A 14,383-nucleotide genomic window follows, 5' to 3' on the forward strand; every position below is an offset into this window, starting at 1 on the left:
ATTGGTAGTGGGCTAGATATTTCTGAAGTGGGGCACCCTTGTTGCGACCTTTTTGCTACACCCCAAAACAACAAATGCCCGGACTTCTTCACCCTCTTTCCCCTACCAGGCCAACCCCTGAGAGACTCTCTAACCCAGGATTGGCCCCCGGGACTTCTCTACGCCTTTCCTCCTTTCCGCTTAATTCCACAGGTCATTCAGAAAGCTACCGTTTTGAGAGCCAAGTTGATTCTCATTGCCCCTTACTGGCCTCGACAAATTTGGTTTCCGACCCTACATCGTCACCTCCTGGTGCAGCCTTGGCATCTGGACCCAGTTCCGGATCTTCTGATCAACCAATCGGGTCAACAGCACCGGGCCATTTGTTCTCTCAACCTCACTGCTTGGTTGCTCCACTTCCTTCCCTAGCCAGGCTTCCTATGATCTCTGATCCTGTCAGAGATATCTTAATAGCTTCCTTGAAGTCGTCCACCAGAACGGTTTATGCTAGCAAGTGGCGACGTTTTTCCCTATGGGCAAACTCCAGGCACATTGATCCTTTTACTGCACCTGTGCATTCTGTTTTAGATTTTCTGGCTGAAGTTTTTCAGTCAGGATCTTCTTCATCAACAGTTAAAGTTCAACTGGCGGCGATTTCCAAATATCATGTTGGCTTGCAAGATCATATCATTATGTCGCATAGACTATGCAAAGCTTTTCTGAGAGGAGTTTTTCTCCTAAAGCCTCCAATAAAACATCCTCCTCCACAATGGGATCTGAATTTGATGTTAGCATCCTTGATTTTACCCCCTTCGAACCGTCTGCTTCATGCTCCTTAAAGTTACTGACCTGGAAAACAATATTCTTACTGGCTGTCACTTCAGCAAGGAGGGTATCCGAAATTCAAGCTCTCTGCATCCGTTCCCCTTACTTGTTTTTTCACAAGGACAGGGTATCCTTGAGAACAAATCCATCCTTTCTGCCCAAAGTTGTTTCTCAAACTAATATTAATCAATCCATCGATCTACCAGTTTTTTCCCAAATTATTCTGACAGAGCTGAACAAAACTTCATTTTTGGATGTCCATCGTCAGCTCAGATATTATTTGCATAGAACTAAACAATTCAGGAAATCAGATCAATTATTTGTCTCCTATGCAGAAAACAGGAAAGGTCTCCCAGTATCAAAAGTGACCTTATCCAGATGGTTGTCTTCCGCCATTTCTTATGTGTATTCGCTCAGAGGCAAGCAACTACCCTCAAAACCAAGGCACACTCAACCAGGAGCCTATCCACTTCTACAGCCTTTCAGGATAGGCTACCCATTGATACCATTTGTGCAGCAGCTACTTGGGCCACTCCTCATACCTTTGTCTCTCATTACAAATTAGATTTGGCCTCCAGGGACAGAGCCAGTTTTGGTTCCACAGTACTCAAGAGTCTGTTCCATTGAGCCACCCGGGATACAGGTGCTAGGACGCGGTCCCATCCAGCAAGAATGAAGCGAGATTGACAACTTAACATTTAGAAGTTATGTACCTACCATAACGTTCCATGTTAGTTGTCTTATCTCGCCTTCTTTCTTGCGTCCCTCCCTCCTTCCCCCTGGCCTGGACAGATCTTGAAGAGTTTCTCTTTATCAGATTCACTCTCCTTAGTTCTTTAGAGAGTCTATCTTAAGAACTTTTTGCCTAGTTCTTCTAGGCTAGTTTTGCTCTTCCTTTGGGATTAGTATTATTGGCAGGGTTATTTAGCTACCAAACGAGATCTGAGGTAGTCTCGCCTTGCATCATGGGATATAGGGTTGCCTCGAGCTGGTAAAAGGAGTTCTCAAGCTAAGCAAGTGCCGAGTCGGAGCCGAGGATCGGCTCCGAACCCATCCAGCAAGAAAGAAGGCGAGAGAAGACAACTAACATGGAACGTTATGGTAGGTACATAACATTTTATTCTTACTGTCAGACCTCCTCGCTGTGGTGTCAGCTCAACTTGTGTGTTTGCTTGTTTTGGTTGTTCATTTAACTGCTTTAGCAGTTCCTGGAGAGTTTGTCCTGTTTAACTGGAAATTTTAGTAAAGACCAGAACAGTATCAGCGTTGAGGGCAAAACTGGTGCACAATTGAGTTACTCTGTTAAACTGAAATACCTTTTTAATTTTTGCAGGTATTGAGGAGCTCTGTGCTAAAAGAGATGAGCTGAACCAGCAGATATTGCAGGAGGAAGAGGAGAAAGTAAAACTTCAGAATGATATTCGTATCCTGACTGACAAACTTGCCAGAGTCAATCAGAGTTTGGCAAAAAAGATGGCTTCACGAAATGAATTTGATAAAACTATTGCAGAGACAGAAACTGCATATATGAAGGTGATGGTTGTATTTAGAGTCCATGACAGGGCATGTTTTAGTCGACCCTCTGTTTCTCTTGTGCAGTGTCATACAGTGAGAAATTGTTGACATTTTCCTTGTTGTGTATATAATTATCTAAGCAGGAAATCCATGAATATTATTTGTTATGCTTTAATATGGAAACATATTTTAAATTAAACTACATTTTGTAGTGTACAGAGACCACTATCCATATCTGTTTTGGTGTGTGTAATGTATTCCACCTTCCACCGTGGCACCTGCCTCAGACACCTTACTTACTGTCTCAACAGAACAACCAAATTCTGCACACGCAGCTCCAAACTTTGAATCTTGCAGTGTGGCTAATCAGCTAAATTCACCCTTAGCATCCCTCAGCAACCCTATGATGGATGTCATTTTGGAGGCGAGAAGGCCTAGTACTAGAAAATCTTATGCTGACAAATGGAAAAGATTCTGTGCCTGGAATCAATCTCAAGAGATAAGCACAGCAGTGCCCAACATTCCTCAGATTTTACAATACTTAACCGAGATGCTTCAAAATAGCCTGTCCTTTTCTTCCATAAAAATCCATGCCTCAGCCATTTCAGCTCATTACAACATAGAACCTCCCCTCTTCCCTTATCTTCTGCTAAAGCAGCATCTCAGAGGGGCCAAAAATTAAGACCACCCAGGAGAGCTCCGACCCCTGCCTGGGACCTCAATTTTGTATTGGAAAAGCTCACTCTCCCTCCTTTCGAGCCAGCTGCTACTGCAGACTTAAACATTTTCTCCTGGAAAACAGCTTTCCTTTTAGAAGTCACTTCAGCTAGAAGGATTTCCGAATTACAGGCTCTTATGGCTGTGGAGCCTTTCATCATTTTTCATGTGGACAGGGTGTCGCTCAGGACCAACCCATCCTTCATGCCTAAGGTGGTATCCAGTGTGGCTCTTAATCAGACCATTCATTTGCCAACTTTTTTCCCCGATCCACAGAACAAGGGGGAGCGGATTCTGCATTCATTGGATGTACACAGACAACTTAGATTTAACTTAAACAGGAGAAAATGTCAAAGAAAATCTGAACAACTGCTGGTGGCATTTTCTGCAGGGGCAGAGGGAAAGGCTATTTCAAAGCAAACCATTTCCAAAATAAGCCATTTAATTCATTTCTGCTATATGCACCATGGAAAAACTATCCCCCAGGGGATCAGATCCCATTCCACCAGGGCTGCATCTACTTCTACAGCCTTTCTCAGAGGTGTTCCTACCAGGGACATTCTAGAAGCTGCTACCTGGAGCTCAGTTCATACGTTCACCGAACATTATCATATACCATTTTCCTCTAAATCCAGAGCTAGCTTTGCCACTGCTGTCCTGCAGGGCCTTATAGCTGGTCCTAATGCTGTATAATTCCCTCCATCCAACCATAGCTTTGGGAATCTACCCAAATGTAATGACTGCAACAGTGAAACACAAAGAAAATAGTAGAATTGTGTACACTTATCATAAATGTAGATGTTAGTGTGTATTCACTGTTGCAGTCCTGGTTACCCTCCCTCCAGCCCCCTAGTTTTTTCTAGCTATACCTCTACTTTCTTTCACTATGTTTAAAAGCCGTTTGGTGTATTTGCTTTTGGGATTGGAGGTATATTTTTTGTGTTTTTTAATTTTATTTGCTCCCCATTTGGGGAGCACCTGACATCTGGGGCAAGAAAAACTGATGTAATGGCGTCGGCTGCATGTTTTGTACCCCTGACGACCTGGAAGAAGGGACAGCAACCGGCACAGGACCCAAGACTTTGTTAATCAGGCCGACTGAGGGAAACTTGCCAGCAGATTACCCAAATGTAATGACTGCAACAGTGAATACACTCGAACCTCTACATTTATGGTAAGTGTACACAACTGTACTTTCATTCATTTTCCAGTTTTAACTTTATCTTGTTGAAAGATGCCAGAAAACAAATTCTGTTCTTGCAAGCACTGGAGAAGAGAGAGAGAGAGATGTATTTTAACAGGATCTCTTGTCACGGCAGAATATACATACGGGACGGAGCAAAGATGTTGCTACAATCTTTTAAAGGATGGGCAGTGCTGCAGAGTATCCTGGTTGGCAGGCTTTTAGTTTACCAAGCCACATGGTAGCCTTCAAGGAGCATGCATTTGCAAGGGAGATGGCATAGTGGGTGCCTCCAGTGAAGTGAGTCACTCATCCTCCATCCCCATCCCACCCACGGGTGAGATTGGGGCTATTATCTTTATCTCTGCATGCCAGCAATGGCACAGGCAACCTTCATAACTGCCTGCACAAATGGCCCCCATGAAAAGCTCTTGTCTAGTATAGTACTGATGTTGTAATCCTTTATATGGCGAAATGAATGGGCTGAGTCTTATTGGCAGATGGCTTGACAGGCTGCAAACATGGGAGCAAAAATGGCCTAGGATAAATCAGCATTTTTATCCTCCTCCTGCAGCAAGGAACATGTTACGTCTGCATAATATTTAGGTAGTGGGAAGGTTGCATGTAGTGGTTTTTGTGTGTGTGTGTGTGTGTGTGTGTGTGTGTGTGTGTCTGTATGTGTCCGTCCTTACTACTGGTGATGCATCTGGATTACACTGAAGCTTTGAGCTGTCACTGTTGGACTGACTGTTGGTCCTCTGATCCAAAGAAAGGGAGCATGTGTGCTGGTTTTCATATTCAATGAAAAGTGAAATGTTAAATTACTGGAGTAATACAAGTTTTGTTTGCAGTTTATTGATCTACCTTTGCCTTCACATAACAGAACGGCTAAAAAAAAAGAAATAAAAAAAGTGAATATGCACTAGTGGATGGGGAAGTCTGTTTACCTTAGGCTTTTTGAGACTGTGACTAGACTGACTGATTTTGGGGTTATTCAGTAAGACAGATTTGTAACAGGAACAGTGTTTCACTCTATACTGCCTGACAGTATTTGCTGCTGTTTGAGTAGTTATTATATTTAGCTTCATTCTGAATAGATCCTGCTTGTTTTTGTATGACCTGCTGAAAAGGGCATACATTCTAGGCTATCTGGTATAAAGAGCTGATTAATATTTGTAGATTATAATTTCAGATCTTGCGCTTCAGCCTTCATTGCTTTATTCCATGTATGTGTCTTAATGCCTTAGCAGCCCAGAATGAAACTATACAAGACAGAAAAAAAGTGTTTTTTTGCTGAATGGGAGGAATTGTAAAATCAAGTTTCGTGTCTATCAGAATTGTACTATTTTAATGAAACATTAGGGTTAATCTGTTATTGGAGAGATGTTCTTCGTGTTTCACTGTTGCAGTCATTACATTTGGGTAATCTGCTGGCAGGTTGCCCTCAGTCGGCCTAAATTCCAAAGTCTTGGGTCCTGCGTCGGTTGCTGTCTCCTCTTCCATGACATCAGGTCATCAGGGGTATAAAACAAGCAGCTGATGCCATTTTCTTTAGTCTTTCTTGCTGCGCGGTGCCAGAAGCAGTTTGCAAGTGCCGGTCGGCCGACTCCTGAAATTTTCTAGTTCGAGTTTCAGAACCGAAGTCTTCACTAAAGCTAAGTACCACGTTGGGGAAACTTTTTTTCTTGCTCTTTACCGATGTCAGAAAAAGTTAATAATTGTATTACTTGTGGGAAGCAAATACCTCATAAGGATTTCCATTTATACTGTATTCCTTGCCTAGGCCCTGATCACAACGTGCCTGGCTGTCGGTTTTATGCTAGATTTAACCAACGCACTATTAAGCGTCTGTATATTTTTGCCTCAAAATATTTTGGAAACAGATTTTAACTACCCTGAAATGTCATCAGATAGCAATCCAACTACCAGAATACACAAAAAAACGGAAAGAAAAGGACAGAGACAGACCGTCTGGGTCCTAAGCCGACGACGGAGCTTCTCTTAAGCCAGTCGCCGGTTCACCGGTACTCAGTGAGGTGCTTTCGCAGCCCCTGATAACCCGCTACTTTCGAGTCGCAGGCCCCTGCCAAGACCCATGTGGAGTCCGACACGCCGCGAGATACTCAAAGTATTGTACCCACGGATGGGTCCAGAGCCACTGAGCAGGCACCAGGTTCGGAGGGTGTATTCAGACCTCAACATTTTTATATAAAACCGACGACAGCTGCATAACCAAAGACAAAAGCAACTTCTAAAGCTAAAAAACTGACGCATGAGCCACGTGCACAGGCCGCTATGCCTAAAAAACAGATGATCAAAATGGCTGAATACCTGATTACCTTAATTAGGGGTTCCCATCCCCCTCCTGATAAGAGGCCTAGGCAAGACACTGATTATGAATCTTCAGATCAGGTTTCTATTTCTTCTGATTCCTCTTCTGATCAGGAATTTATCTATACCTCCCTATGAGGATTCTGATGCAGAGGAATCTATCCCTTCTGCATCACCTCCTGAGGATTATTCATTTGGAGAAACCTTGCATACTTTGAGGGAGCATTTTCACTGGGAGAGTCGTGATTTCTCAGAATCAAAAAAGAGGCTCAGGGATTTCCTCCTTCTCCCTCAGCACAGGCCTTTTGCCATATCCCCTGTTTTAGACATTGTGGATGATGTGTTTTCGGAGTCAAGCTTGACTCCTTACCTCCAGCTCCCAGCAAGCCTGACAGATATTACAGGGTCCTGACTCTCACAAATTTTTATTTAGAAACCCTGCTGCTGACCCTGAAACTATTTCACAGGGTCCAAAGGGAGTTAAGGCTTCAGCAGCAAAAAATCCTACTCCCTCTAACAGATATTCAAGGGTACTGGATAGATGGGGGAAAGAAGGTTTATACATCTGCAACTTTGGCAATTAGGGCCTTAAACTGCCAGTTTCATATGCTCAAGTATCAGCAACATGTTATGGGATTGCTGAAACAGAAAACAATGTTGATTTCTGAATGTGCAGAAAATAAAGAATTGCAGGAATTATTGCATGCAGCTGAACATGTTGGAAAGTATACTTTGCAATGTGGTTTTGATTCCTTAGAGGCCTCCTGCAGGGCCGCAGTTACTGGATCTGTGATTAGGAGACATGCCTGGCTAAAGGAGCAAAATGTGCCTGATCATGTTAAAGCTAAATTACTGGATGCACCTTTACAGCATGATACCCTGTTTGGTGTTAAGGCAGAAGAGGTTTTAAAGAAAATGGAAGACAAAGTTAAGTCTATGCAAACTGTAAAAGACTTTTTACAAGTGCAGCCACCAAGATTCAGTAGACACTGGCCTACAAAAAACTGGTCCTTTCCTGTGTCCGACAGAGCTCAAAGGGGCAAATCCAGATGCCCTTAAGGTTCTAGATACCAGGCACAAGATTCTTACAGGTCAAAGCAATGGGGTGCTTCTACCGCCAAATCTGGAGGAGATAAAGCACAACCCTACAGAAAACAGTCCCAATGACTTCCCTCTACCATCACCAAGCACTTACCTTTTGGCAGCACACTTAGGGGGAAAATTAGCACTTTTTGCTCAAAATTGGCAGTTAATAACCCAGGACAAGTGGGTGTTAAACATAGTATCACAGGGATACAGATTCCATTTCCATACTCTACCAGTGGCAAAAGGTTGGCCGGATCTGCCAAAAAATCAATGGGCAGAGGCACAGAAACAGGTTACGTCCCTCATGGATATGAGGGCTATTCAGCCAGTACCAGAACAGGAAAAAGAACTAAGATGTTATGTAGTCCTATCTCGCCTACATTCTTACCCGTGGGTTCGGAGCCGAATATCGGCTCCGACTTGGCCGATTTTACTAGCTCGAAGTCTTTCATTGGCTGGGCTAAGCAGGTATCCCATGGTGCACTGCTCCATATCCCCAGATCTGGTTTACCACTCGTGTAGCTCAGACGTGGTATTGCTTGGCTGTGGCTAAGTACCCTCTTTTTTTTCTTGGCTTAAGAAAAGTTTTGATTCCTATCAAAAGCTATTTTCTTAGCTATTTGTCTAAGTTTGTCTAGTTGGTCAAGAATTGTGATTGTTGTGCGGTATCCCTCTTACTTTTCCCTCGGGCTAGGCCCGTTTCAGTTAGAGGGCCTAGTTCTCCTCTGTTGCCTTCTGTGCGAGTTCGGTCCAAACCGTTTAAATTAGACGTTTCGGCTACCTTTTCCTTGTGGTTTTCAATCCCTTGTTCAGAGTGTGTGCTAGATTTTGGTGTGTGTTTGATCACTGTTTTAGTGTTGGTTACTTTTAGCATTGTTCCCACTTTTATAGAGTGAACGCCTGTGTATTGTAACAGACTTGGTTTTGCGTTGTGGGCGCAGTAGTTAAGATGTCTAAGGATACCAAGGAGCACAAACCTTCTGGTTTTAAAAAGTGCTCGAAATGAGGGTACAAAATGTCCATTACCGATGGGCATTCCATTTGTGTCTACTGCTTAAGAGCCATCCATCTGCAGGAATCCTACAGTTTTTGTCATGTGTTTAGCCCTAGAGTTCTCCAAGAGAGAAAGAATAAGTTAATCTTAAAGGGACTATTAAAACCCTCTTTTGAAGAGGCTATGGATTCTGCTTCCAGTGTTAAGTCAAAATCTGGCAAGTCAAAAAATAGATCTCCAGCTCAGTCAGCTTCATCGGAGCCCCCGGAGAAAATGTCTAAAACTGCATCGATCTTCTCGGCTCCACTGTCCTCGAGGCCGCAGGAAGGATCGGTATTGACAGAACCGGCGTCGGCTCCAATTGTATTGGAACCTCCTAGGAGCCGATCGCCCAGTCTCAGACCAGCTTCTCCTGAGAGGAGATTGCATTCTCCATCCCTGTCCTCCAAATCCTCCAGGACCCTTTCGGATGTGGATGTTGATAGGGTGGTTCAGAGGCTCCGTCGGCTCCAGAGCCTGTCCCGACCCCGTCCTCTATCATTCCTCCAAGCGCATTTTTGTCTTCGGAGCTGAAGTGTTCCGTGCCATGTGATGTTTCTAGGCCAGCTCCAATGCCCCATTCGGCTCCATCAGTACCGGTATTGGCTCCCAGCCCGTTGGCTTCATCCTCTGGGTTCGGGACTCGGGATTCTTCGGTCGGGCCCGAGGGGGACATCTCTGGGCTTATTTTGGTTCCGAGCCTCCCTCTCCCCTCTCGGTGCATCGGCTCGGGGAACTCCGACCCCCGTCATGGCCTCTGAGACTATGCGGACTGCACTGGCCAGATCGTCAGCTACATCAGGCGGGTCGGTCACTCTGTCCCCCACCACTCTGGTGAGAGCTTCTGATCACCACCCATCCTTGGACAGCAGAGCACCAGGGCCTAGGGATACCCCCACGAATGGTCCCCAAATTTCTGAGGATCCCTCAGAGTTTGTGCCTGAGGAGCCCCCCCAGAAAGAAAACGTGCAAGAGGAAGCACATAGACTCCCAAGATGAGTCCCTCACCTCTGATACTGACCTCGAGGAATCGGAGGGGTTTCACAAGTCATACTCTGATGATGTTTCCTTCTCTGATATCCTGGAGATACTGAAACAAAGAGGTGACTGGCCTTCCAAAGCCCCTTCCAAGGAAGAGTCAGTATTCCTTAAGGCTTTTGGTGGTCATCCCTCCGCCTCCTGGGTTTCTCCACCCTTCAACGAACTCCTTGACCTGATTTGTCGAAGAGTGTGGAAGAACCCTGATTCTGTGGAGCCCATGCCCAGGAATCCCAACAAGTTTCTTTCTGCCCCCCAGGGCAAAGAGTTTCTGTCTAAAGGAGTCCCTGTAGATGCCATGGTGGTGGCAGCAGCCACCCAGAAGGAAGTAGCAGAGTCTTCTTCATCTGTCCATCCTCATAACAAGGAGTCTAGGACCATGGATCGGTATGGGAAACATACCCTCTTGTCAACAACCTTTACATTACAGTCGCTGAATTAACTGTCTCACTCCACTCGGCTCCAGAGAGATCTCCTCAGAGAGTTAGGAGATACTCTTGCGGGTAACGTTCTTGAGGCGGTGGTTCAGACAGTTAATGCCCAGGTCTCTACCCTCAACTCCATTGTTAACTCATCCATGCAGCTCATTTCGTATGTAGCCGAGGGAGCGAGTAGAGCAGCAAACTCAGGGGTCGCCCTTAGAAGGCAAGTCTGGCTGCGCCTGTGTCACTTTGCGGAGGCCTTCAAGTCTTCCTTCACTGACGCCCCCTTTGATGGTTCCTCCTTGCTTGCACCTGGTGAGGGTGTCTTTCACTTTGGTCCCAAACAAGAGGGAAAGACCCTGTCTGCCATAGGTGTTCATTTTTCCCTTCCTTCTAGGCCTTATCCCAAGGCCCAGCAGGGGGGGGGGGATGTGGTTCAAGAGATCACAGAGGTTTTTTCCTGCCACACAAGGTGAACCCCCCTCCAGAGGAAGGGGGGGGTTATTCAGGGAGACGTCGCCCCAGAGGCAGAGGGGGCCCCCGCAATTCGGGAGACCGAGTTTCCTTTCATGACTCTCCATACTCTCGTTCCTGAGGGTGTGCCCGACTGCACTTATCCAGAGCCAGTCGGGGGGTCGAATTTCCTTATATCTGGAAGCCTGGGAAAGCATTACCCAGGACCGATGGGTATTACGGATAATTTCCGAAGGTTATCTCATTCCATTCTCATCAGAACCCCCGCCAGTCAGAAAAATCCCAGACGTACCACCCAGTCAAAGGGATCAAGCAGCCTCAGAGGTCTCACAGCTGCTAGAAAAAGGAGCCATCCAGCGTGTCCCCTCAGACCAAATCGGATTAGGGACTTATTCAAGATTCTTTTTGGTGCTGAAAAGAACAGGGGACCTGAGACCCATACTAGATCTTAGCCAACTGAACAACTACGTACACAAGTCCAAGTTTCATATGGTCACACTACAATCGATTCTCCCATTGTTGGGAGAGGAGGTATGGATGTGCTCCATTGACCTCAAGGATGCTTACTACCATGTGAAAATGGACAGAGCATCCAGGAGTCACCTACACTTCTGGCTGGGAGCCAGTCATTTCCAGTTTCGAGCCCTGCCTTTTGGTCTCACCACAGCCCCCAGGGTGTTCACCAAGTGTATGGCGGTGGCGACGGCTCACTTGAGACGTCAGGGATTCCAGGTGTTTCTGTATCTGGATGACTGGCTCCTTAACGCTCCCACCAGGCATCAACTAGTTCAAATCAGGGATGCTACCATCAATCTGTGTCACCAGTTGGGTATAACAATAAATTGGGAAAAATCTGCCTTATTGCCCTCACAGCGTGTCACCTTTATAGGAGCAGAATTAGACACCATTTGAATGCGAGCATTTTTCTCGCAGGAAAGGATCAGAGTGTTACAACACCAGATACACATGGTGATGCCCCTGAGACAAGCAAAGGCAAGATGGGTTCTCCAGCTCCTAGGGACCATGGCAGCAACAATCATGTTGGTCCCTCTAGCGAGATTACACATGAGAATTCTCCAATGGCTCCTCTTTGTTCAATGGTCTCTCCAAAGACTTCCACTGTCTCATCCCATCTTACTCACGGACAGATGCAAGCAGGACCTTGGTTGGTGGCTGTGCACCAACAATTTGGACGGGGGAAAGCCCTTCGTTCCACCCATCCCGGTTGCCACGGTGACCACAGACGCCTCCCAGATGGGGGCGGGGGGGCATTATCTTGGCAGGACAGTCCAAGGCACATGGCAAGAACATGAAATACATCTGCATATAAACATCCTAGAGATGACAGCAGTGCTTCTTGCGTTGCAGGGACTTCAGAGTGTTCTTCCTCTAGGGACAATTGCGATACACTCAGACAACATGTCAGTAGTGTGGTATCTAAACAAGCAAGGGGGAACCAGGTCTTACCCTCTGTGCAGAGAGGCCATGCGAGTGTGGCATTGGGCAGTAACTTCCCAACGGTTTCTGGGGCCAACGCACATTCCGGGGAAGTCCAACGTGATTGCGGACTGGCTAAGCAGAGCTATCCTGATGCCTTACGAGTGGTCCCTGAATCACCTGGTTGCAGAGCGAATCTTCAGCAGATGGGGTCAGCCTTGCTGCGACCTTTTTGCCAGCCCCCTCAATGCGAAATGCAGCAACTACTTCACGCTGATCCCCCCACAGGGGGAGTCACCCAGGGATGCTCTGGTTCATGATTGGCCCTCCGGTTTGCTTTATGCTTTCCCTCCGTTTCCCCTGCTGTCAAAGGTGATTCAGAAAGCGCAATCCTTGGGAAGCAGAATCATTCTGATTGCTCCACACTGGCCTCGCCAAGTTTGGTTCCCCTTTCTTCAGCAATTCGTTGTGGATACTCCTTGGCCTCTGGACCCTCAACCAGATTTACTGACACACATGTCGGGACAGTTCCACCCCTCTCTGATGAACCTCCGGTTGACAGCCTGGCTACTCCACTTCCATCTTTAGTCAAACTTCATAATTTCTCACCAGAAGTGGTTCATATATTATCGTCCTCTTATAAACCATCCACTAGGAAGATTTATTCTAGTAAATGGAAAAGGTTTTCTATCTGGGCACATACCAGAGGCATTGATCCTTACACAGCTCTAATAGCTTCAGTTCTGGAGTTTTTGTCTATGCTTTTCCATCAGGGTTCCGCATTAGCCACCATCAAAGTTCAACTGACGGCGATCTCTAATTTCCACGTAGCGAATAAGCCTAGTCTCATGGTGCATAGACTATGCAAGGCATTCCTGAAAGGTACTCTGTTGCTCCGTCCCCCGGTGTCCGAACCTGTCATGCCCTGGGATCTCAATTTTGTTCTACAAGCCCTTACTTTACCATCTTTTGAGCCTGCAGCTGCCTGCGAATTGAAATTCTTGACCTGGAAAACAGCCTTCTTAACAACAATTACTTCAGCAAGGCGAGTTTCAGAAATTCAAGCCCTCTCTATCAAACTTCCATATTTAATCTTCCATAAAGATAGGGTCTCTCTCAGACCAAACCCCTCGTTCCTTCCTAAAGTGGCTTCCGTGTCTAACCTAAATCAGTCCATTGAGCTGCCTGTTTTCTTTCCCCACTTTTCTAACAAGGCAGAATTTAGATTTCACCAGTTGGATGTACATAGACAATTACGCTTCTGTCTACACTGAACAAAAGATATCCGAACGTCTGACCAACATTTTGTTTCCTTTTCTGAAAACCGAATGGGTTCCTCGGTATCCAGGGTCGCACTGTCTAGATGGATATCTAGTTGTGTCTCTTTCATCTATCAAACAGGAGGTAAAGATCTGCCATTTCCGGTCAAGGCTCACTCTACTCGGGCTGTTTCCACATCCACAGCCTATCACGCCAGATTTGTCAATGGATGATATATGTGCTGCAGCTACTTGGGCTTCTCCTCACACATTTGTTTCTCATTACAAATTGGACGTGGTCTCCAGGGGCAGGTCTTCCTTTGGCTCCACAGTTCTCAGGAGTATTTTCCTATGAGCCACCCAGGATGTAGGTGCTACGGACGCTGTGCCACGGGTAAGAATGTAGGCGAGATAGGCGTACATAACATCAAGAAGTTATGTACTCACCATAACGTTCGATGTATGTAGTCCATCTCTCCTCACATTCTTACTTACCCTCCCACCTTCCCCCTTCCTGGAGGATTTGGAGGTTAGGTTGTCATCTGCAGAGTTCCCTTGCTTAGCTTATTCTTAACCTGGATGTGATGTGTGCATGGAGTGCAAATGAGTTTCGCAGCAAACTAGATCTGGGGATAAGGAGCAGTGCACCATGGGATACCTGCTTAGCCCAGCCAATGAAAGACTTCGAGCTAGTAAAATCGGCCGAGTTGGAGCCAATATTCGGCTCCGAACCCACGGGTAAGAATGTGAGGCGAGATGGACTACATACATCGAACGTTATGGTGAGTACATAACTTCTTGTTTTTACTCAAGACTGTTCTTGGTACCCAGAAAGGACAAGGCCTGGCGGCCAGTACTGGATTTATCAATTTTGAACACATTCCTGGACATTACAAAATTCAAAATGCTAACTTTGCATCAGCTTCTGCCCATGCTGGGCAAGAATGCTTGGCTGGTGACATTAGACCTAAAAGAGGCATATCTGCATGTCCCAATAAGGGCATCGTGCAGAAGATACCTCCGTTTCAAGACTGGCTTAATGCATTACCAATTCTCTGCACTGCCCTTTGGCTTATCTACTGCG

General features: G+C 45.9%; 1 protein-coding gene across 1 annotated transcript in view; it reads left to right on the forward strand.

The window, feature by feature from the left end:
- SSNA1 (SS nuclear autoantigen 1) overlaps positions 1 to 14,383 on the forward strand; it is a 373,938-nt gene that overhangs the window by 279,448 nt on the left and 80,107 nt on the right. The window contains exon 2 of the mRNA XM_044058340.1: positions 2,138 to 2,337. Within this exon, the coding sequence (XP_043914275.1) occupies positions 2,138 to 2,337 (200 nt within the window). The remainder of the gene's footprint in view (positions 1 to 2,137; positions 2,338 to 14,383) is intronic.

Source organism: Protopterus annectens, chromosome 16.part0 (assembly GCF_019279795.1).
Source record: "Protopterus annectens isolate FY-2018-M chromosome 16.part0, PAN1.0, whole genome shotgun sequence".
NCBI lineage: Eukaryota > Metazoa > Chordata > Ceratodontiformes > Protopteridae > Protopterus > Protopterus annectens.